This window comes from Anabrus simplex, chromosome 3, assembly GCF_040414725.1.
Source record: "Anabrus simplex isolate iqAnaSimp1 chromosome 3, ASM4041472v1, whole genome shotgun sequence".
NCBI lineage: Eukaryota > Metazoa > Arthropoda > Insecta > Orthoptera > Tettigoniidae > Anabrus > Anabrus simplex.
In genome coordinates, this window is record NC_090267.1 from 333,701,537 (window position 1) to 333,725,816 (window position 24,280).

General features: G+C 41.1%; 1 protein-coding gene across 1 annotated transcript; it reads right to left on the bottom strand.

The window, feature by feature from the left end:
- Nucleotides 1–14,483: 14,483 nt before the first annotated feature.
- LOC136867295 (uncharacterized) lies at nt 14,484–21,343 on the bottom strand. Its single transcript, XM_067144445.2, has 2 exons — nt 21,282–21,343; nt 14,484–15,174 (listed from the first exon to the last, which is right to left on the bottom strand). Exons 1-2 carry the CDS (start codon nt 21,330–21,332, stop codon nt 14,533–14,535), a joined length of 693 nt encoding a protein of 230 aa, XP_067000546.2. The 5' UTR covers nt 21,333–21,343; the 3' UTR covers nt 14,484–14,532.
- Nucleotides 21,344–24,280: the final 2,937 nt, after the last annotated feature.

The following is a 24,280-nucleotide window of genomic DNA, read 5'->3' on the forward strand; positions in this document are numbered from 1 at the left end:
ATTCAGTCTTGGGTACCGTCATTTTAGTTAGTTTACCCCCTTCTTTTCATTCCCTCACTCCTCAATCAGCGGGTGGCCTCACCGGGGATATCGAACGGGCACGACTGAGAATGAAGAGTCTACATGCAGCGGTGAGTATGTGTTATATGTCATTTATTACAGGAGCAGCCGGCGCATAGAAGAGAGAAGAGATCACCGCATTTGGTGCCTTAGAAGGGCACAGTATATATTTAATTTGTGGTAGGTCATTCTAAATTAATATTATATATAGGGTTTTTGGTAATATATTTCACATTATCTAATTTCTTTGTATCATGACAATAACGGATTCTGAACGAGCTGAGTCTTGATTAAGATATTACAACATCACCCGTATTGATAGCTTGCAGTAAATTTCCAGTAGCCCGAGCTCAGGCGACCGGACACGCCATGCTAATTTTAGCCCTTTACCAGGAAAGTGACATCATCAAGATTGCAAAATTGCTTAGTTCCCTCCATATCCTGAAGAGACAGTTCGAACTTATTAACTCGTACTTTTCGAACTTTGTCTGATGACGCTTTGAAAGCATGCGAATTTTCAACCTATGTCAATTAACGTTACGAAACAAGATGATGGATAGAATATACAGCGATGGAAAGAGGAAGGGATAGAACATCAGATCTTACTGGACCATGCGATATGGGAGATAGAGGGAGATTTGAGAGCCTGTATACTTCAAAGACAAGAGCTTGAGAACGTCTTAGGCTTCTTAACATCTTAACATCGAGAGCGTCTTTACCTCGGAAGGTCTTAATATGAGAACATCTTAACATCTTAGCGTCTGTACGACTTAGCCTCTGATGGTCATGATGATAGAGGAAGGTCTTTCTCATCGTTCTTATTATACGAGAGAAGACAGGGCAGATAACAAGAGGAGGTTCTCCGTAGACGGAAAACGTACCATCAGGATATATATCTTAATCCTAATGCACCTCATTTTGACGGAAACTCAAATTCGTCAAATGATAGACATAAACCGCAGAATTTCCAATAGTAGTTGAGCTAGACTCACAGGAGATGGATATGATGACGCACCACGACCAAGAAGCTGAGCGGATCAACCAATATCTTCACGCCAGGAGGTAGCAGCCACAGAAGAGGTAAGGAATATGAAGTGGGAGGGAGCTATAGTTCAAAGGGCATGTCTTCATTAGACGTCAAAATTAGAAATTGTAGATCATTCTTCTTTCTCGGTATCTGATCCCGATCACCTTCAGAATCTCAAACAGTTTGGTCCAATCAATATTATCGAATGCCTTTTCTAGATCTACGAACGCCATGTACGTGGGCTTGTCTTTCTTAATTCGGTCCTCTAAGATCAGACGTAAAATCAGGATTGCTTCACGTATTCCCACATTTCTTCTGAAGCCAAATTGATCTTCTCCCAACTCAGTTTCAACTTGTCTTTCCATTCTTCTGTAAATATTACGCGTTAAAATTTTTCAGGCATGAGATACTAAACTAATGGTACGGTAGTTATCACACTTGTCAGTACCGGCTTTCTTGGGAATAGGTATAACAACATTCTGCCGAAAATCAGATGGCACTTCTCGTGTATCACACATCTTACACACTAAACGGAACAGCCTCTCCATGCTAGTTTCTCCCAAGGCAGTCAGTAATTCTGAGGGTATGTCATCAAGTCCGGTGCCTTGTTCCTACTTAGGTCTCTCAAAGCGCTGTCGAATTCTGACCTCAAAATTGGGTCTCCCCTGTCATCAGCATCGACAGCCTCTTCTTGTTCTAGAACACTATCGTCTACTTCTTTACCTTGATACAACTGTTGTATTTGTTTCTGCCATCTTCCTGTCTTGTCTTCTTTCCCTAGAAGTGGTTTTCCATCTGAGCTTTTAATATTTATACACCTAATTTTCATTTCTACAAAGGTTACCTTGATTTTCCTGTGTGCAGCATCTACCTTTCCTAGGGCCATACAACCTGCAACATCCTTGCACTTATCTTTCAGCCATCCTTCCTTAGCTGTCCTGCGCTTTCTATCTACTTCATCTTTTATTCGCCTGTATTCTTTTCTGTCCTCCTCATTTTTTGCGTTCGTATACTTTCGTCGTTCGTCAATCAGGTCTAGTATATCTTGAGTTATCCATTGTTTCCTAGGTGACCTTTTCTTTCTTCCTAACTTTTCTTCAGCAGCCTTACTGATCTCATTCTGCATGACTATCCATTCTTCCTCTACTGTGTTTCCTTCAGCCTTTACATTTAGTCCCTGTGTTACATGTTCCTTGAAACAATCCCTCACACAATTTTCTTTCAACTTGTCTAGATTCCATCTCTTTGCATTCCTTCTTTTCTTCAATTTCTTCAACTTCAGATGGCATTTCATGACCAACAGGTTGTGGTCTGAGTCCACGTCTGCATCTGGGAAAGTCTTGCAATCCAAAACCTAGTTTCTAAATCTCTGCCTATTTGATACCTCCCTGTGTCTCCAGGTCTCATCCATGTATACAGCCGTCGTTTGTGGTGTTTGAAGCAAGTGTTTAGCGAGGACTAAATTCAGATCGGTGCAGAATTCAACCAGCCGGCTTCCTCTTTCATTCCTTTGTCCCAATCCGAATTCTCCTGCAGTATTACCTTCTCTCTCTCAGGAGTTATCCAAGGCAATAGTGTTGGCTACTGAGTGTATGATTCGAAGCAGTGTATCGATTCATTCAAGTGTCCGAGTGAATCGAGTCGCAGGAAAGCTAGCTCACGGCACACGATTCCGCTGACTCGCAGAAGACAGTGCTGAATAGCTCACTCACGGGTCAGTGAGACACAACACACACCCAGTTCATTATGGACACATTAGACATTTGCGCGGAGCCGTACCTCCGCTGCAACGAGACATACAGAGCCATGGCACATTGAAGGAATCGTACACTGCAACGGACTCCTGCTCTCAGCGCATTTGAAAATACCCACTTCAATCAATTAATCACTACTGATCTGCATTCAGGGCGGTCGCCCAGGTGACAGATTCCCTAGCTGTTATTTTCCTAGCCTTTTCTTAAATGATTGCAAAGAAATTCGAAATTTATTGAAAATCTCCCTTTGCTAAGTTATTCCAATCCATAATTCCCCTTCCTATAAACGAATATTTGCCCCAATTTGTCCTCTTGAATTCCAACTTCATATTGTGATCTTTCCTACTTTTAAAGACACCACTCAAACTTATTCGTCTACTGATGTCATTCCACGCCATTTGTCCACTGACAGCTCGGAACATACCACTTAGTCGAGCAGCTCGTCTCCTTTCTCCTAAGTCTTCCCAGTTCAAACTTTGCAACATTTATGTAACGCTACTCTTTTGTTGGAACTCACCCAGCACAAATCGAGCTCTTTTCTTTTGATTCTTTCTAGTTCTTGAATCAAGTAATCCTGGTGAGGGTCCCATACAGTGGAACCATACTCTAGTTGGGGTCTACCCAGAGACTGATATGCCCTCTCCTTTACATCCTAACTACAAACTCTAAACACCATCATAACAACGTGCAGAGATCTATACCCTTTATTTACAATCATATTTATGGGATTTCCCCCATGAAGATCTTTCCTTATATTAACACCTCCGTACTTACAATGATCCCCAAAAGAAACTTTCACACTATCAACGTAGTAATTCAGACTGAGAGGACTTTTTCTATTTGTGAAACTCACAACCTGACTTTTTATCCCGATTATCATCATACCATTGCCTACTGTCCACCTCACAACATTATCCAGGTCATTTTGCAGTTGCTTACAATATTTAACTTATTTATTACTCTGTACAGAATAACATCATGTGCTTGAGTCCTGGGATTTCTTCATCCCTTCTTGCAAAAATACCCTGTCATGCGCAAACTAGCAGCATTCTAGCCCGTTAACGCTTACAAAAGTTTGGAAATATGGTTTGTAGCTTTCCTATTATGGACACACTATAGCAGCTTTACCACGCCTGTTGATACTTCTTTGCGTGAGAATAGAATGACCACGAAGGAAACAAATGGTGTTATGTAGAACTTATTTATTTGTTGTTTACAAATTATTGCAAACTGATCTCTTGGATCTTTTGTTGGATACACTGAGGCCCGGTTTCATCAACACATGTTAGTGCTTAACAAGGTGTTAAATCATTTTAACATACGATTTAAGAAAATTTACGTTTCATCAACAAATGTTAACATTAACAAATGTTAAACTGCGTATTAAAGTTATCCTCAGCCATTTCCAATGTTAAATGGCTAACATTAGCATTTAGCAACCTGTTCTAAAATGGCTGCTGTGAATCTCGCTTTCGAGGCGGAATTGCTCTATTTAGATGTTTTACAAAACAATCCTGATCGAAGGAGAGTTCAGCGACGTAATGACTTTGAAAATTTGACGGATCCGAAATTTCTTCATAGATACAGGTTATCGAAAACAGTCGTTGCTAAGGTTGTTGACGAAATTCAAATGAGGTTAGAATATCCTACGAAGAGAAGCCTCTTTCTCCAATGTTGCATGTACTGATAATATTACGAGTTTTTGCTACTGGTTAATTTCACATAATGGCCGGAGACAATGCTGGAATTTCTAAAGCCACTGTTAATAGAGTTGTTTGTCGAGTGTCTGCAGCAATAGCATCCATGAGAAGGAGGTATATAACATTCCCTTCAGTAGAAGAGCGTCAGCAAATTATCCGCGACTTCTATGAAATAAGTCGTTTTCCTGGTGTTTGTTCTACGTGCAATAGATTGCACACATGTAAGAATCCAATCACCTGGAGGCAATTGGGCCGAAATATATCGTAATCAAAAGGGATATTTCTCTGTTAATGTTCAGGTGATTAGCGAGCCTAACCTCCAAATCAGGGATATACTTGCTAGGTGGTCTGGTTCTGCACACGACAATACAATATTTAATATCTCCCATATCGGAGCACAGTTTGAAGTGGGCCAATTGACGAAGTGATTTTGTTAGGTGACAGCGGATACCCACTAGAAAAAGTATCTGTTTACCCCATTGAAACCCTCGCGGACTTTTCCCGCGCCTCGTCCTTTTCTTTTATCGTCGAGCCATCTGTGCGCTTGCACTCAATAACTTATATATATTTACTAACTAATTCAATTAACAACTCTTTTTCGAAGGAGGAAAAATTAGAACTACGATTCCGTTTCACTTTACGCGCCATACTTTACAGCTGTGCTCAAACAAAAGCGAATCGGAGCGCGTTGTAAAACAGCATGTTCGTACCACTGCCTCCTTGATTCGCACCAGTTCGCAATATTGGGAGAGTTAACAGTCGATTAGTTAACATTTCACACGAAAAGTTTGATGATACGCAAGAAACCTAACAAGATGTTAAATTTAACTCCGTATTAACTAACTACTTGTTAGTATATATTTAACATGTGTTGATGAAACCGGGCCTGAATCTCTTTCCTGATGGTGTCCTGAGTAGTGGAAACAGCAGAACTAAGCACTTCCTGGGTGCACGAGTTGAGCTGGCTCTGTGCTGGGGCGATGTCTTGACCGAAAGTGGTGGCATCAGACTTAATTTCACTGGCCGCAGCGGCGGCCCCCTTGGCTACCTCAGTGATGACTTGTATTTAGCAGGAAGGGTTGATGCCAAGGTTAATATATAACAGGTTGCCAAGAACAGGGGCTTCTGCGTTCGGAGGGCTTCGGATGAGCTCGGTTATATCGTCAACCAGTTACCTACCATCAAGGTTAGTAACCTTGACCGTCCAGTCTCGCTAAATGTCTGCGCAGTAATACTGTATGTGAGTAATGTGTGAGTTTCTTTAATATGTGCAAGTGAGTTGCAGTTTTGATTTTATAGTTTTATTGTGCTTTCTATGACTAGTCCTTGTGGTGAATAGCTGCTTTCTTATGGCAGTGTTATTTTGTGTTTGACTTGAATTGATTTGTCTCGGGTTTCAAGTTACTGAAAGAAGTAATACACAAATAACATTTGGTACATGAGTGTACAACTAAAGCTTAAACTCTGAATAAATGCTGTGGACAGGTCTCCAATTTGGTGGAATAGAAGTCATGTCGTATGATGGATATTGAAGCTTTCAGATGACGACTGTTTCATTCGGTGCACTGGTACGAGGTGTGGGGTTGCTGTGTGCAATTAACAGCCGGGTGAAAACCAGGAAAGATCCCTCCAAAAGTCATACCAAATACTTCAGTTTCCCCAAAATCTGAGGAAGTAAGGGAGAAGTGGATTCTTTTTTTTTTTTCTAGTTGTTTTACGTCGCACCGACACAGATAGGTCTTACGGCAACGATAGGACAGGAAAGGGCTAGGAGTGGGAAGGAAGCGGCCGTGGCCTTAATTAAGGTACAGCCCCAGCATTTGCCTGGTGTGAAAGTGGGAAACCACGGAAAACCATTTTCAGGACTGCCGACAGTGGGGTTCGAACCTACTATCTCCCGAATACTGGATACTGGCCGCACTTAAGCGACTGCAGCTATCGAGCTCGGTAGAAGTGGATTCAAAGATGTAGGCGTGATGGAAAGTGGAACGCAGATTTGTGGCGGGTGTGTTCCGAACATTTTACTGATAGCCATTTTGAAAGGGATCTAAAGAGCGAATTGTTATGACTTCCTCCCAAACGTGTGCTTAACAAAGACGCTGTTCCCTCTAGAAATTTGGGTGTTTTGCGTAGCATAGAACGAGTGTCTCATGATAGAATAAGAAGGAAGAAAAGGAGGGGCAATAGGAAAATGGCTGACGAATTGTTAAAAGATTCAGATCACGACTATTGTAAGTTCACCACCTCCTCCAGCCACTCCACCTACCCAGGTCTGTGATAATACTATGACCCTGATTGAAGAAAGTGAAAGATTGAAAAAAGCAGTTAGATGACGAAAGAAAAACTAACGATGTTCTTAAAGTTAAATTAGAGACAGTGGAAAGCAAATTACATCAAAGCCGCATATCTATAAGTAATTTGCGTAAGCAGGTTAAAAAATTCTGTTCAGGGCATCCATAGAAAACTGGCGAACGGTTCGAAAGGAATTTTTACTGAAAATCAAATAAAGATACAAACCAGCAAAAACGCGTTAATTGAACTGATGAAGTCATATCGGTAGCTTTCACTTTAAGGTATCTAGGTAAGAAAACTTACATTTATACGAGACAAAAACTGCATTACCCTCTGCCTGGATTTTGAACGCAGGAAATATGGGCTTCAAAAATTGACATGCGGAACGAAAGTGGAATCCTAGAAGATATTCTGCGTATGATGAAGATTGCTGCTGTCTCGTAAGTAGTAGAGAAAGGGGGTTCTAAAACACCTCGTCAGCATTTTTGTGCTGATTTAGCACCCGAGGTCATTGTTCTCTAGTAGTGTACCTATGTGCGTTCTCATCCGAGGTCATTGACCCCTAGTATAGTAGTAATGCAATGTCGATTCTTGGATTTTGCATAAGAGAGCAAGCCTAATCTCACTTTCTTCACCTATTTCTGCGACATCTTGCTTACTCTTTTCGCAGCCATGATAAGTGTTTATAGGCGAAGACAACTCGTTACCTTTAGGTCCGTGATACAGTTAAATGAGTTGACATGTACGGCACTGTCTCGCTGAAGGTTTCTTATCTAAACTCACTTGTTCGTGATGTAAACAACACGTTTGAAGCTCTGACAAAACAGGATCTTGAGTCCACTCATGAGGCACCTTATCCCAGATCTTCTTTACAGCATTCGCAGCTACATTGAAGAAACGTGCCTTTGGTAATGTATTCAACTCTTCTTCAGTAAAAGTGTTTAGTTCCATGCAAGCATAAAACTTTACGATTGCATTTCAACTGCGTCACACTTAGCATCAGATAGAAATGACATGATGTTTTTATTCTACAAATGTTTCTTTCACACTGACGTAATTTCGATACTGCAATTTACATATGTTGTTCGCCTCCCGGCATGCACTGCAACACAACCAATCAAAGAGCACGCACACATGTCCTAAAGATTGTTTCTCCACTATGCTCCTTGTGAAGAGTTTTAAATGGTGAACATCCTAACTCATGCATGTCAATAATTTCACACGTTGATGTTAGATACGCAACCATTCCTTCTTTTAACAACCCTTTCTCGCCATCTGCTTTTGACAAATGAGCGTTCATGACGTAGATAGAAAGCGATAAGGTATTCCTTTCTCTTCCCACTGCAGACCTAATTTTTTTTTCCATCCATTGTGCCTCCTTCTTGTCTTCATCTGTTTGTAAACAGGAAGAGAAAGGTGGGCTAAATACTAAACTGACGAGTTTGGCGCCCACAGCACAGTGCAATCAAACACAGCCACCTCCTTGAACACAAATTTGCTGCCGTTCACTTTAAAGCCTTGTGCATCATCTATTAATGTTCTTGTCATGATGGTATAAAGCGCTCTACCCTCTATCACTGTATCTCAGAGACTAGAGAGAAACTCGCACTTATACCATCTATAAAGGCATCAGTTTACAAGAGAGTGACCTTGATAACGAACAAGTCTAAACAAGCATAACCATGTCGACGTATCGCTGCTTGTTAAAACGGAATTTTTAAATCGCCCGCGCTTATTACGTCACAGATCTGTCACTACTCCAAGGGGGACTAGGCCAGATGAGGAGGAGGATAGGAGGATATCTGAGCGTAAAACTGGGACCAAGATGGCGACTGTGTAGTTAGGCCCCTCCAAACTGGCGTCTGTAAGGAGGGAAGGGTATCTGTCCGTAAAACTGGGTCAAAGATGGTGACTGCGGTTAGGCCCTTCCAGAAATGGCGACGGGAATGGCAACTATGCGTAAAACTGGGCCAAAGATGTCAACAGTGTAGTTAGGCCCTCCAAAATGGCATCTGTAAGGAGAGTTAGGGCATCTGTTCGTAAAATTGAGCCCAAGATGGCGACTGTGTAGTTAAGCCCTCCAAAATGGCAACGGGAAGGGCATCAGTCCGTAAAACTGGGCCCTGTGTAGTTAGGCCCTCCAAAATTGTGACGAGAAGAAGATCTAATGGTAAACTGGGCCAAGATGGCGGCGGTACCGTTAGGCCCATCCAAAATGGTGGCGGGAAGGACATCTGACTGTAAAACCGGATCCAAGATAGCAACTGTATAGTTAGGCCCCTCCAAAATGGCGACGGGAAGGGCATTTGTCCGTAAAACTGGGCCTGTGTAGTTAGGCCCCGAAAATGACGTTCAGAAGGACATCTGGCCGTAAAACCATGTTAGGCCATATGTGCCCTCTCTGGTGGGAAAATCAAAATAGCGACGGGAACGTCATCTGAAGTAAAACTGTGCCCTGTGTAGTTAGGCCCCTCCGAAATAGCGTCGGAAAGGGCATCTGAGCATAAAACTAGGCCCTGTGTAGTTAGGCCCTTCCATGTGGTTAGGCATGATCTTTTATGCGAATCCCCATTGCCCTACCACTCAAGATTGCGTCTTCAAAATCAGCGAATCCCTATTGCCCTTCTACACAAGATGGCGCCGGGAAGGGCATCTGACCATAAAAATGAGGTAGACCCGTCCATTTATTTATTTATTTATTTATTTATTTATTTATTTATTTATTTATTTATGTCTTTCTGTACATGGCGGGGCTCAGGCTATGAAGCCTGCTATTATGATCAACCATATAGGCCTAATTATGCACCTGCATAAACATAATATACTGAACATTATAACTACTTAAAATTAAAAATGCCGCCTCTGTGGTGTAGTGGTTAGCGTGATTAGCTGCCACCCCCGGAGGTCCGGGTTCGATTCCCGGCTCTGCCACGAAAATTTGAAAAGTGGTACGAGGGCTGGAACGGGGTCCACTCAGCCTCGGGTGGTCAACTGAGTAGAGGTGGGTTCGATTCCCACCTCAGCCATCCTCGAAGTGGTTTTCCGTGGTTTCCCACTTCTCCTCCAGGCGAATGCCGGGATGGTACCTAACTTAAGGCCACGGCCGCTTCCTTCCCTCTTCCTTGTCTATCCCTTCCAATCTTCCCAATCCTCCACAAGGCCCCTGTTCAGCATAGCAGGTGAGGCCGTCTGGGCGAGGTACTGGTCATTCTCCCCAGTTGTATCACCGACCAAGAGTCTGAAGTTCCAGGACACTGCCCTTGAGGCGGTAGAGGTGGGATCCCTCGCTGAGTCCGAGGGAAAAACCGAACCTGGAGGGTAAACAGATGATGATGATGATGATGAAAATTAAAAATAAGTTTATTATAATTTAAAGTTAATGAGAAATGTAATTTGAATGAAATGTATAGCATCATAAAATCATTTTAACATTTTAAAATTAATTTATAATATTTACTATTATTAAAACTATATCTCGAAAAATATAAACTATGATGTTTCTAACCTTACATTGACATTTTATTCATTAAACTTAATAATCTAAAAATTAAGGGTGCTTCTAAGAGTAAATTAATCTGAGTGTAGGTAAAATTTCCAGCACATTCTTCTGCATAGCTTTAGGTTGCTTATGTCTCTAATTTCAGCCGGGAGAGAATTCCAGGAACGTATGGTCCCCGGTACAAATGGGCAGCAGGGTTCGTACTGATGGCCTTGATGGTGTTCTACCTGAAGGAGAGAGGTAGTTGAAATCTATTCTCAGATAATGTGGTTTACCTGTTCGCAGTGTTTTGTGAAGAAGCGAAACAGCATGATACTTACGTCTATCACATAATCTTAACCAGGACAGCTGATGGAGGAATGGGCTGATGTGGGAAAGGAGCGGAACATTTAGAATGAATCGAATGCAGGCATTATGCGCCCGTTGAAGTTTAGAACCAAGTGAACAACTTATGTTATTATAGACTACATCACCATAATCAAATATTGGTAGTATTAGTCCTTGAAGAGCAGTTTCCTGGTTTTGATTGGTAGAAAATCCCTCAGTTTGTATAGTGGGTGTAATGAACCGAATACACGTTGACAAATTTTTGTTACATGCTCTGACCAACTTAAATACTTATTAAAAATTATTCCAAGGTTCTTAACGGAGTCTTTCAGTGCTATAGGTGTTTCATTGATCTTGACAACCGGTATGTTGATGCTTTCTACCTTGGCATGCGCTTTTTTAGATCCTATTATGATGGCTTGCGATTTTAATGAGTTTACCTTCAGACAGTGGCTACGAGTCCATTCGTTGATGTTAAATAAGTCTTCGTTTAATTGCATGGTTGCTTCTTGTATGTCATTCGGCTTGGTATGAACTATTTCGCCATGAGGTTAGGGTTACTCTCTTACGCGAATCCACATTGCCCTACTACTCAAGATGGCGTCGCGAGAATCCCCATTGCCCTACTACTCAAGTTGGCGTCGAGAAGGGCACCTATCCGTAAAAGTGAGGTTAGGCCCCTCCAAGGCGGCGACTGTTGCCGTCGGAAGGGCATCTGACCGTAAAAGTGAGGTTAGACATCTCCAATATGACGGCTGTGAGGTTAGGCTTGCTTTCTTATGCAAAATCCAGCGAAGACAGTATGTATGTATGCCTGGGGTCAATGGCCTTGCCAGGGGTCAATGAACTCGTGGGAAAATGCTGACTCAGCGCTGATTCAGCACCCATTGTTTCTCTGAATCCCCCTTGCTACACTACTTCCCTCTTAACCCCCCCCCCCCCGCCTTCTCCTTTCATCCCCATGAGTTCATGAATATAATTTTTAGCTTAGTTTTTCTACCTTTTATCTCAAACAAATACTGAGTGTGACCATTATATTTGGCGTCGTTTTTTCGTTATGCTGTGAATACCAAAATAAGCCTCCTCTAAAATCCCAGTCCCCTCGAGTTCGTAAAAGTAATTTTCAGCTTAGCCTTTTCCCTATTTTATCTTGATTCTAAATAACGAGTTTTACACATTTACGTGCCATCATTTTCTCGAGATGCTGTTGAGCAAAGCCACTGGATATGGCAACCCTCTTGTCATAAGAGCAATACTGTTTTGTTAACATGAGTGACCTATAGTTATATGCAATATCGCGGTGAATCAGTCACAAGCACGTTTTAAATTTTTTATATTTTCTACAGTTCTGACCTGATTTTCGAGATGTCTGGTTTACAACAGCTCTAAAGGTATAGACGTTGCTCGAAATAGGAATACATTTGCTTTTTTGTTTTTTTGTTTTTTGCTATTTGCTTTACGTCGTACCGACACAGACAGGTCTTATGGCGACGATGGGACAGGAAAGGCCTAGGAATGGGAACGAAGCGGCCGTGGCCTTAATTTAGGCACAGCCCCAGCATTTGCCTGGTGTGAAAATGGGAAACCATGGAAAACCATCTACAGGGCTGCCGACAGTGTGGTCCCGAATGCAAACCTACATTTGCGCTCCCTTAACCGCACGGCCAACTCGTCCGGTGCTTGTGACAGCACAACAGTACTATACCGAGATGTGTCTTCACTAACATAGTTACATTCCACTAAAGAGAGAACATAATGAAGTATGTACCTAAAAATAATAATAATAATAATAATAATAATAATAATAATAATAATAATAATAATAATAATAATAATAATAATAATAATAATAATAATCGTAGGCCCATGCTACAGGGTGCTATCCTTCTGCCATGGTGTTATCTAGACGGTTTGCCTACCAATTTATTTATTCCGCATGTTCTGCTACCTAGAAACTAAAGGGGATTTCTACAGGATTGGTTCATATCATTGAGAGCGCTGCACCAGATTTCTTTAATATGCCAGCAACAAAGGCATGGAGCTAGAAAATCTTTGATCACCTTTCAAAAATAGATGACTCGAGGGACCGAACCCGTGAACTTGGGATCATGAGTCGGACACTCTACCACTGATCTACCTAGGCAGCTAATATGCTACCTTCTCCGGTGTTAACACTTACTTTGCTAATACGCTGGATCATTTAAACCGTAAGTCCGTAATATTTAGCTGTCCTAGCAGTCGGGTTGGTTAGGGGTTATAATAGGCGCTTCTGTGCGGCTTCCTTGTCAAAGCCTTTCACAATTAATGCAATTGAATTTCGCTGCACACTGCCGGGTGAGTTGGCCGTGCGGTTAGGGGCGCGCAGCTCTGAGCTTGCATCGGGGATATACTGGGTTCGAGCCCCACTGTCGGCAGACCTGAAGATGGTTTTCTTTGGCTTCCTTTTTCATACCAGACAAATGCTGGGGCTGTACATTAATTAAGGCCGCGGCTGATTCCTTCCCGCTCCTAATCCTTTCCTATCCTATCGTCGCCAAAAACCTATCTATGTGAGTGCGACGTAAAGCAAGTTATAAAAGAATTCGCTTACCATTATGTACTGTGTAGCGTGCCTGCCTCTTACCCGGAGGCCCCGGGTTCGATTCCCGACCAGGTCAGGGATTTTTACCTGGACCTGAGGGCTGGTTCGAGGTCCAATCAGCCTACGTGATTAGAATTGAGGAGCTATCTGACGGTGAGATAGCGGTCCCGGTCTAGGAAGCCAAGAATAACGGCCGAGAGGATTCGTCGTGCTGACCACACGACACCTCGTAATCTGCAGGCCTTCGGGCTGAGCAGCGGTCGCTTGGCAGGCCAAGGCCCTTCAAGGGCTGTATTGCCATGGGGTTGATTATGTACTGTACTACCACTCCTTGTTTTCATTTTGTCGCCATTAAAATTTCTTTACCCTTATTCTACGAAGGAAACTGTCTGTCTGTTAAGTCGTCAGCCCAGAGATTGATTGGATCCTCAAAGAGCATCAGCAAAGTTTGTGAGGTTGCAGGGAAACCGCAAAATCGATGGCGGCTCTAAAATGAGGCGTAATAGGCAAGGTGAGGAGTGAGGTAGTTTGCCAGTGCTTTCCACACTGGGCAAGAAAGTGCTAATGCAGAAAAGTCCCCCTTGATATAAGGTAAGGTAAGGGTTATTCTGCCCGAAGGCAGGTCCGAACCTCCGCAGAGGTGTTCCTGAGCCGGAGATTACGTGCGGTAGGGTGGCCAGTTCCTTTCCGCTCCTCCATTCCCTTACCCCCCACCAACAGCGCGTGGCAACCCATCCAACTCTTGACCACCCAATGTTGCTTAACTTCGGAGATCTCACGGGGTCCGGTGTTTCAACACGGCTACGGCCGTTGGCTCCTTGATATAAAGTGCACAATATATGCAAAATACTAATGAAAAAGAACTAGTAATTTATTTGTAACTAGTTATTTACAATAACATGTTCCTTTTTATTAAATTGGAGTTATAGCAGGTGTCGGGTGCCATTAAGGCAGTTTAGGGGTGAGGGTTGAGGATGAATGACATCCAGGCAGTTTTGCAGTTACAGCAAGTGTTACATACTGTATACCTGCCTCAGATGCCTTAGGTCCTAGGCTTTCCTAATCCCTTCTCGCTAAACTACGCTAACATGAGCTGGGTTGGCGCTTACCACATTTTGGAAATACCGGTTATAGATTTCCTTTTAGGGGCAGACTATAGAAGCTTTACCATGCCTGCTGATACTTCTTTGCAAGACGTTGATCAACTGAGTAGAATTGGGAATTAAAAGAAATAAAATTTTTCAATAACATAACAAATTTTATTTTGAAATCATTTATGTGTAGTTTACAAGTTACTGCGAACTGATCTCTTGGATCTTCTGTTGGATACACTGTACCTCTTCCTTGATGGTATCCTGAGTAGTAGAAACAGCTGAGCTCATCTCGGTCTGGGCGCATGTGTTGAACTGGCTCTCAGCAGGGGCGAAGTCCTGAGCGAATGTGGTGGCATCAGACTTAACTTTATTGCCCATAGTGGCTGCCTGCTTGGATACCTCAGAGATGACTTTCATTTGGCAGGAAGGGTTGATGAAGCCACATGCTGAGAAGTTCTTAGCGGCCTCAGTGGCGAATGCTTGAACCTGCTGCATGTCACCGTCCAACAGATCGAGGTCAGGTTGCATGGTTTGGCGGAGAGTGGACAAACACTCCCTGAGGCCGGAGGTACTGGCGTTCTTCACTTTGTCGAATGCCTCCTGGGCCGTATTCTGACACTCAGTGATGTTAGCACCAAGCTCCTGGGCCTGTTCGACGTATTTCTGAACGGTCTCGGCAGCTTTGTCTTCTACCTCCTGGACTTTCTCCTGGATGTTGTCAATGATGTTGGATGCACTGTTCTCCAAGTCGGCCAGTTTCTCCTTGATTGTGGCCATTGTTTTGTTCATAGCCGTGCCCATCTGTCCAATGATGTCGTCGATGACGTTGGCTTCTGAGGCCTGCAACAAAATTTAAGATTATTTTTAATGTTAGTGGTGAAATTCCTGGCCAAACGATTAGCTAGCCTCTTCCTGGCCTCCACAGCCTTCGTCTGAAAATAAAGATGATGAGTTGAGGCCATCCTTCAACGCCGAGAGGAATGTCTTAACTCGATAGTTAAAGGCGGATAACCTTTTCAACCCATTGATTATCATAATGTGCACAGTATTTTGCATTGTATCCCTAATGCTTGATCTCAGTTGCAAATTATGAAAGGGCTTGTACGTGTTTGTAGGCTATTGTATTTGGCAATATGGTGCCACATATCAGCGTTTGGAAGACGAATAAGTGTAATAAAATATCAGTTTACAAACATTTACCAAGAGCGACTATCCCAATTCCCGGCATGCATCCCTGAATTCGGCGGTGGAGGGAGGATTGAAGAAGAAGAAGAAGAACGAGAGGAAGAAGAAAGGGAATCGAGTATGAGGTCGTCTGTTTAATCTGGCATTGTTTCCTCGTTATTTATTCAGCTGCATCATTTTATTTTCCGACTTCCCTTGGTTTATTTTGTCCCTCTTTGGCAGCTGCTAAATTAGATTTGCAAAGCTTAGATAGTTTTTAGATTCGACTACTTTCAAGGCCTTCAATTCCTTCAATATATTGAAGAATTCAACTTCGTTTCCTCTTTCCTCTCTGACAAACTACCCCTTTCCTCGTCCATTGTCAGCATAGTTCTTTATTTCAAGTAAGTTAACCCATTTGAATCCTCGTAATCATTGTAATACTCGAAATCAACCACCTGTAAATTATTTTGTACATGTATAGTATTGATGTGCCTTTGCTCAGCTCAACGAATACTAAGGGCCGAATTCATAGTCAGGACCTATACATAAGTGGAACCCTTAAGTAATAAGGAATCACTTATAATAAGTTTTCACGTATATGAGTTTACATTTCATAGACAGCACTTACAGAGCACACTCATTGATACAGTATCACTGTAGATGTGGCAATGCTGTATATTATGCCCATGCTTCCTGGATCGTGTAGTTCTGGCTACCGAATAGTGGGATGATCTATTGTGTTTTGTTTATCTAAGGACATCGCGCGACCGCGATCGTCTATATTGTATTTGGTAATCAGAATGGATAACAAAACAGCGAGCTGAGACGATACCTGCAAGAACTTGTGCATAATATAGAACAAGCAGACCGACGCAGTTTCTCATCAGAATATGAATGAAGTGGGAAAAACTTGTTGTGGACTATGCAAACTACGAAAATGCCCAGAGTCTAATTTTCAATATGTTTATAGTTATCTAGGTATCGAACCTATACAAATTTAATCCAAATGTAGAATATCTAGCCTTACAGCGCTTTTAATGATTTGACAAGTATATCCGTAGCCGTGACGTTGTAATGGGCCTAATTACTTTGCCAATAAAATGCAAATAGTATGCTTTGATGTGCGATGCCATAATTTCAGAAACTTCTGATATAATCCGGCAAACGATTGGTTGACTAACCTGATATAATTAGCACAAATCAACCTTAAAATAAATGGTGGTAGTGCAACACGTTAATTTTTCTTATAACTCAGTACAGTTCTTTACTATTCCACGGGCCTACAGTCTTGATAACTTATCAACTTGTAACACGTTTCCAATTAATTAAGCGAAATACCGGTAATGATGATGGTGATGATAATAATAACAATAACTTGCAATTAAGAGGTGGCATAAAATCTCAAAACAATATCTTCGTTAATGGTGAGTATAGTGAGTCCTCTAGAGGTTATGTTCACTCTCTCAGTCAAAGGAATAAGAATATTCATAACTCTCACTTTACTAAAACGAAACCTTCTTTAAATTGTTGGTCACATTACATTTCGACAGGATTTTCCATCTCTACTGTGTGCATGGAAAGCATTCTGTGAATGAAATGCAACATATTCAGCAAAATCATTATCCTTCACCTTGCTGCAACATAAGTGAGACACTTAAGTGTGTGTGGGAGGTCCACTTATAGCAATAAGTGGGACACTTAAATAGGTAATATAAAATGAAAACTGGCTTATAAGGGGCACTTATGCATAAGTGCTGTCTATGAAATCGGCTCTAAATATAATTTGTATTTAGATTTGTATCGATTAATACCGTATTTACGCGAATAATCGTCGCATAGTTAAAAAAATAAGGCACGAAACTGGAGTGCGGGTTTTATTTGCGTAAAGGTTGGCAAGTTTTCGATGCTGGATGTACAGTTCCGCTTTGTGTAACCGCAGATGGAATAAATAATAATATGCCATATTTAAACGGAAAACAATTCGAACTTTTAATTTAAAACTGCATTTACATTTTAAAAATTGGCATTTTACAGAGTAATTTAGACTCAAAATTTCTCCGTGTCACGAAAGAATGCGTCCTGTGGTACGTGCAGCGGTAGCTTTCCGCACTTTATTTCACTTTGGTGTGTCGACAGTGTGTTTCATAGTTGCTAAGTTCGACTGAAATCGTAATTCTTTTGTATTCAGCACGCCACAATATCACGTAACAGGCAGTGTGCGGAGAAGCAGAATCCGCGAACACTGCCGATGCCAACAGTTGGCGGAAAAGCGTATCTCAGAATTATAATCAATTTATACGGACCGAACAATACTGTCAGTGCCAATGAAACTGCATTGTTTTTTTATGCCTAGCCAAAACGGACGTTTTTAAAGGAGATGGGGCCACTATACTGTGTTGCAATGCAGCCGGAAGCGAAAGACTTCCTCCCCTCGTCAGAGGAAAGCTCGATAAGCTACGATATTTTAAGGGCGTCGCGTACTAAATATTTTTTTCCATGGTATTTGAAAGATTTAAATTGTGAATAAATGTTAGTTGCATGCAGTAACGGGTCTTGATAATTTGGGACACGGCAAGGGTTGGCATTTTTCTGAAGCACGAGTTGGCAGTTAATTCGAAATCACGTAATTCGAAGTCAGGTTTTTGCGTCCCACAGTGTTCGAATTAACGAGGTTTTACTGTGTCGCAAAACTAACGTCAGAGTTCGCCGGTGTGTCTGTTTTAAGTGTTTACATTTCACAAAAAGAATTATCCACCATTGGTCGTGTTAATATCCGAGTAAAAAGAGACCGCGTGTAAAAAGTGTTTTTGACGTGGGATGTGACGAATTTGTAAGTAATTTAGGAGAGGATTCTAGTGATGCCAGAGACAACGAATCTTCCGATCTGTAGGGAATCGAGCCTATTGCGAATTCGGATTAATGAAATTACCTAGGCCTACTTGCTTATTTTCATGGCAAATATATTTTACAGCAGTGATACTGTATTTTTATCATCTCAAATACGTTCTGGCAAATTAGCTATTCGACAGGAGTAGGTTATGCACCGGCACCCACCCTACTATCGTAATCACGTGGCTCATTTCATCTCATTAACTCCTCTGACGAAGTTGACGTCAGGAAGGGCACCCGGCTGTAAAACCTTGCCACGACGATTCATCTCACATCATACCCAACGCCGTAGAAAAACGGGACAAAGTTTGGACATGCACACACAATATGTTCTTGTATTCAGTTAGTGAACACTTCAGGTTTTGGTTTAGGTCCCTTTTTTATTTCGTTCTGTATTGTATTCAATGCAGACACTACATAAATGAGCTCTTTATCCTGAGTGACAAATCGTTAATAATAATAATAATAATAATAATAATAATAATAATTATAATAATAATAATAATATGATTAGTGCTTTGAAGGAATGATTGTCATATTCTATTTCGCCTTAAAGCAATAATTTTCTCCATCAGGTTATCCCAATATCTTAGATTTAAATAATAATAATAATAATAATAATAATAATAATAATAATAATGTAAAAACATCTGCTTATCATGGATGTAAGTTTTTGTGCGATTACCGTAAATTCCTGTCTTAAGCGGACTCTCTATTAAGCGGAATCTTTCATTTAACCGGAAATTATTCCAATCCATTTGGCCTTGCCACAAAATGTAGTGCAGAACACCTTGGATTAAGCAGAAATTGTCAAACACGGGAATGAAAGGAAAATATATATATCTGTCCTAATAGTGAATCGTTTAGCAGTATTTGAACCGTCCTGTACATTCTTGATGGCCTGTGTTGCAAAATCAGGTACTTTCTTTGTGGTACAATACTTTCCCAAGTTCTTTGTTTTCGGAATTAACTTCTCGATATTTCCTTCCTTCGACTGGACCACCTGGACAACCCACTTACCATAACGTACTCCACAAGTAGCTGTCCTTAATTTATTTCTGGAATTCATTGCCTGTGGTTCAGTAGTTCTCACTACGGAGAAAATATCGAGAAGGTGAGGAGAAATACGACAACCTGTTGTTAAAAAAAGCGGTTGAGTGCAGACTGAAGATTTATCAAAATACCGTCAGAAGGCTAATGGAGCTACAGAAATTCGTCTCACGACGGAATTTCTGTTTAGTGGAAAGTCAGGCAATCAAGAGTAAGACACTGTAATTCAAAAAACTCTATTTGACTGCCCGTGAGTGTACAGTACTCTAAAAAAAGCAAAGTCACCTCAGTACAGGCCATGAAGGCCCTTGGAGGAGTGGAAGGTAAAGGCTTCCACAATTGTTAACCTCGGCACGTAATGGGGTAGAATGGTTAGCTCTACGCCCGGCCACGTTTGCCGCCAGGAATTAATCTGGTACTCATATTTGGTGTAGGCTGAGTGAACCTCAGGGCCATATGCACCTCCGGAAGTGGAAATCTCGTTTGTTAAATTCTACGACTTCCTGACGGGGATTCGAACCCACGTCCTTCCGGGCGAGTACAGTTCTGTACCCCCCCCCCAAAATGAAAACTTGTTAATGCATCCTGATGTTGTTTGATGTGTTTTCAAGAGTGCAGTGCGAATAAACAGATAATACACACTATTTTCTAACGCACCTTATTAACTGTTTCACTCCCAGGTTCTTTTCAGCCTTATGCATGTCCCATACCTGATTTTTTCATCTTTCGACAATGGTTGAAATAATTAATTTTTTAATTTCATTTCAGTATAGGCACCTGAGCTAAGGCTCTTCTTGGTGCAATACAGATCAATTACAATTACAATAGCGGCTATATTCACATTGTAATTACAAAATAAAATAGTGTAAATATAGACTATAATGTAACATGATGTAGTAGATAGGAGAAAGCTTCATGAACATAATTACCATACTACTTTAAGTATTTAGTTACATTTCTCTCGAAAATAACATAGAAATAGGTTAAAAACACCTTGTATTTACACAGCTATTGAATAGTCATGGAACCACAACGTTAGCAATATTTTCCTCTGGGCTCTTTTGCCAGGATCTAATCAGTCAACAGCAAAAAATGAGTACAAGATGGAGAAGGCGACCGGGCATATAGCTAACTACTCTACTCCAGTTAGTGCCGAGGTTATGAGTAGTGGAAGCCTTTATCTTTCACTCCCCCACCTGTACGGAGATGGCTTATATTCACCTCTATTGAGCACCTAATTATGGTAGTATTCACAAATAATTATTTCAAAATAATTGTCTTGTATTTGACATTTTCATTGTAGGGTACATGATAAAAGGGTCCGACTCATTGAGTGAATGATCAGCGTCGAAGCCATCAGTTCAGAGGGCCCTAGGTTCGATTTCCAACCGGTTTGCGGATTTTAATTGCATCTGGTTAATTCCTCTAATTCGAGTACTCTGTGGTTTTGTTTGTCCCAACACTCTCCCCTTCATATAGACACAATACATTCATACTACTGACCACACACAATAATGAATACATCCTTCCACGTATGCTTGGGGTCAAGAAGGGCATCCGGCTGTAAAACAGCACCAAACCCACATGAGCAACACAGTTCGCAAACGCGACCCCACCAGAGGTTGGGAATGGTGGAGAAAGAGGGGGAGGAAGAAGAAGAATAAGAAGTGGTTTCATTATAAACTAGTGGAAGGGGTGAGCGTAATTAGTCCCGGTAGTTTAGCTGAAGGTTTTTGACACAAATGATGGAAATTAGAATGCCGGTTCATTCCGCAGCCGAGTTAGGGCACTCAACTCCCCTTAAGACCAATATAAGTTGAATGTACTAAACAGGAACTCACCTGGACGGCGAACAGAGCCACAAAGAGGACTGCTAAGCACTTGGAGACCATGGTGATGCTAGGAGCTGGTAGAGTGTGTGTTCTTCAGAATTTCTCATCCTTTATATACCTATCAATGTTCGACAAGTAAGTCTAGTATTGGCAGAAGCAGGACCAAGTTGAAGGACATATGTTTTGTTAAACTGCTAATGTAAGCATGCGGCAAGTGTATTTTACACGACGATGATTTCTCTGAAAGGTGAATGTTGTTTTAATTACGTATTAGAGGTAACTAACCTTCGCGTGCGTTATCTGACGTATTCTCTTTGTGAGGCAGTCGGACAGATAGATTTTATTTAAAATATTCTTGATTTAAATTGAACGGAAGTTCAACTCTCAGTGGATTTGGGGAGGACCGACATCTTTGACCGACCAAAAATGCGATTTTTCAATTTATTTTTTTCATTTAAAATGGAACTTTTCTGTTTATAACAGCGCAACATTTGTGTCAATGTCTCGAATACTTTCGGAGTTATGACCAAAGACGTGAAGATATACGAAAATTATAGAGCTATATTAAATGATTAGCTCAATGCCTTAGCTGCTGGTTTCCCACCCGGAAAGATGAGATTCAAATCCCGGTCAATTCTGGGTCGAGATTTTCCTCTCAAGAATCACGTGACGTCAGGAAGGGCATCCGGTCTTAAACCCCCGGCCAAAACCAAAATGAGCGACCTCAGAAATATCTGTGATAAGCTGAAGAAAGTACTTTATTAAGTTAAAAATAATTAAAATGAAAATTAACGAAAAATTGACTAAAACTTTGAAAATGACTTCAGGACAAAAGTTGTACTTAGTGGACTTCATTGATTCTAGTATATGCTGTAGCTATAACGTTACTAATCGTAATAAAAAGAATCATAGAAAAATATTCATGTGTTTGGTAATTATCAGGGAAACTGCAAAATAGTGGCTATGATACACAGCCATTTTGAATAATCTTTTATATATATATAAAACCCGTTGGCTCACTCACTGAGATAAATGTTTACCCACTTCGGCATGACCTAGAAACTTGAAATTTGGCGATGTGATAGGTATTAGCCTGAAACCTACGGGAAAATTTCAAAAAATTCAAATTTTTAATTTTTGTCCCCCTCCCCCAAACAAAATGGCGGACGCCATGATGCAGTGCCCTACAAAATTAAAATTTGGCGAAGTTCTAGCTCCTAGCCTGTAACCCACGTAGAAATTGCAAGAAGTTCAGATATTTAATATTTTGACCACTAAAGAAGTCGAAATATTAAGCCAAATTTAATGACGGTGCAGGTTTCGTTTCGAGCTATCTTGTGGCTGAATGGTAATTGCTATTAATAAAGGGATAGCACTTTCGTGTCCTAAAATGAAGAGATATACAACTTTGATCCTATCACTTTTTGTCGTATTTCGCTCCCCCCCCCCCCCTTCTATCTCAGATTGAGCTTCATTTTTCCGGTTTTGGTCAATTTTGTTAAATTTCCATAAATTATTTTACTGATTCACACACTTATAAGACAGATAGATGCACGAAATACAGCACGCTCCTTGGCGCGATCATTGGCTGGCTATATGAAGACTGACGGAAGGAATGTGTGGAAACACTAATCAAATTTCAGCCTAATTTATGTTCCTTAAGCAATTTATGGTGAAGCCCATGGAGATACGGCGATACGTCAAATAACAAAAATTCTAGGTAGTTTCATCGTCGACCTGACTGACAAGTTTCAAGACTGTAGCTGTCTGCAAAGTTGGCAAAACCATTTTTCAACTTGTGAAGAAAGGTCGAAATTTGACATGGATCGAAACGTTCACCTCTTTCTATGGTATAAATAGGCGGGATACGAGAAAATGCCTAAGACAGTAATGTAGGTGACTAAAAGGGTCGTCTGATGGCGCAATCCGTACCTCGATACGATGTACCGTTTGGCCGCAATACATTTCCATTAATTGTATATGATGGCATAGGTTTATACCATTTCTAAATATGTAGGCATATTACTAAGGAATAATGTGTTTGTCATATTAAGTTTCATTTCAGTAATCATTTCCATCGCTGCGGAATATTTTTTAATACACGCCATTTTTCTATGTTCAACGGTGTAGGACCCCCTCAAGTTACGGAATCGTATCTTTATCGATAAGAGGGATCATTGACATCTAGCAATAACGCACGGTACAGTGAAATCAGCCTACATGGCCACCTTCACTTAACGACCACTTCAATAAACAACCATTTTCCCCTGGAACCGATAATTTTTCCATAAAACATGTGTTAAAATCCGCTCCTATAAGCGGCCAGTCACATTTCACAAACTGACCTGAATGAAACGATCAATTATAATCGCTCCAAAAACATTGCTTATCTCTGAGACAGACACATACACACTAAGAAAATTGACCCCTTTCACATCTGACCATCCAAATAGCACTGTAATTTTCTCTTCTGGGGTAAAATAAATGGCATTCTTGTTTCTCGTGCTTTTTTTCCATAGCCCGCCGGTAAACGAAGTTGTAAATTACACGCAGCAGTGATTGAAAATGTCGACAATATGTGAAGTCATTTAAATATGTTTTTGGTCGGAATGATGTTTGAAAAGGTTCCCGTTGTACTACTGTATTCAATAAGTGAATGTACAATGTGTGATTAGTCAGGGGTTGTTTAACATTGAAGGGGAGGAGAAGAGTGAATCTCGAAAGTGATAAAGGAGTTTCTACAAGGAAACTTGCCAAAATTGACAAATATATCAGGATACAAGTGAATAGCGCAATATACAGCCTCTGTGCTACATTTTTGGTTAACAGTACGACGAGAATTCAGTGTCGTATCTGAATAAACTTTAGAATCTTTTGAAACGTGTGTTGCTAAGAAGAGATGTGGAAATACGACAAAACAAACCACACTGAAATATGTTTATTGTCAATCAAGTGAATTAAGAGCATTTCATTCTACAGCACATTTAAAATAGCCTGCTCTAGGTAGG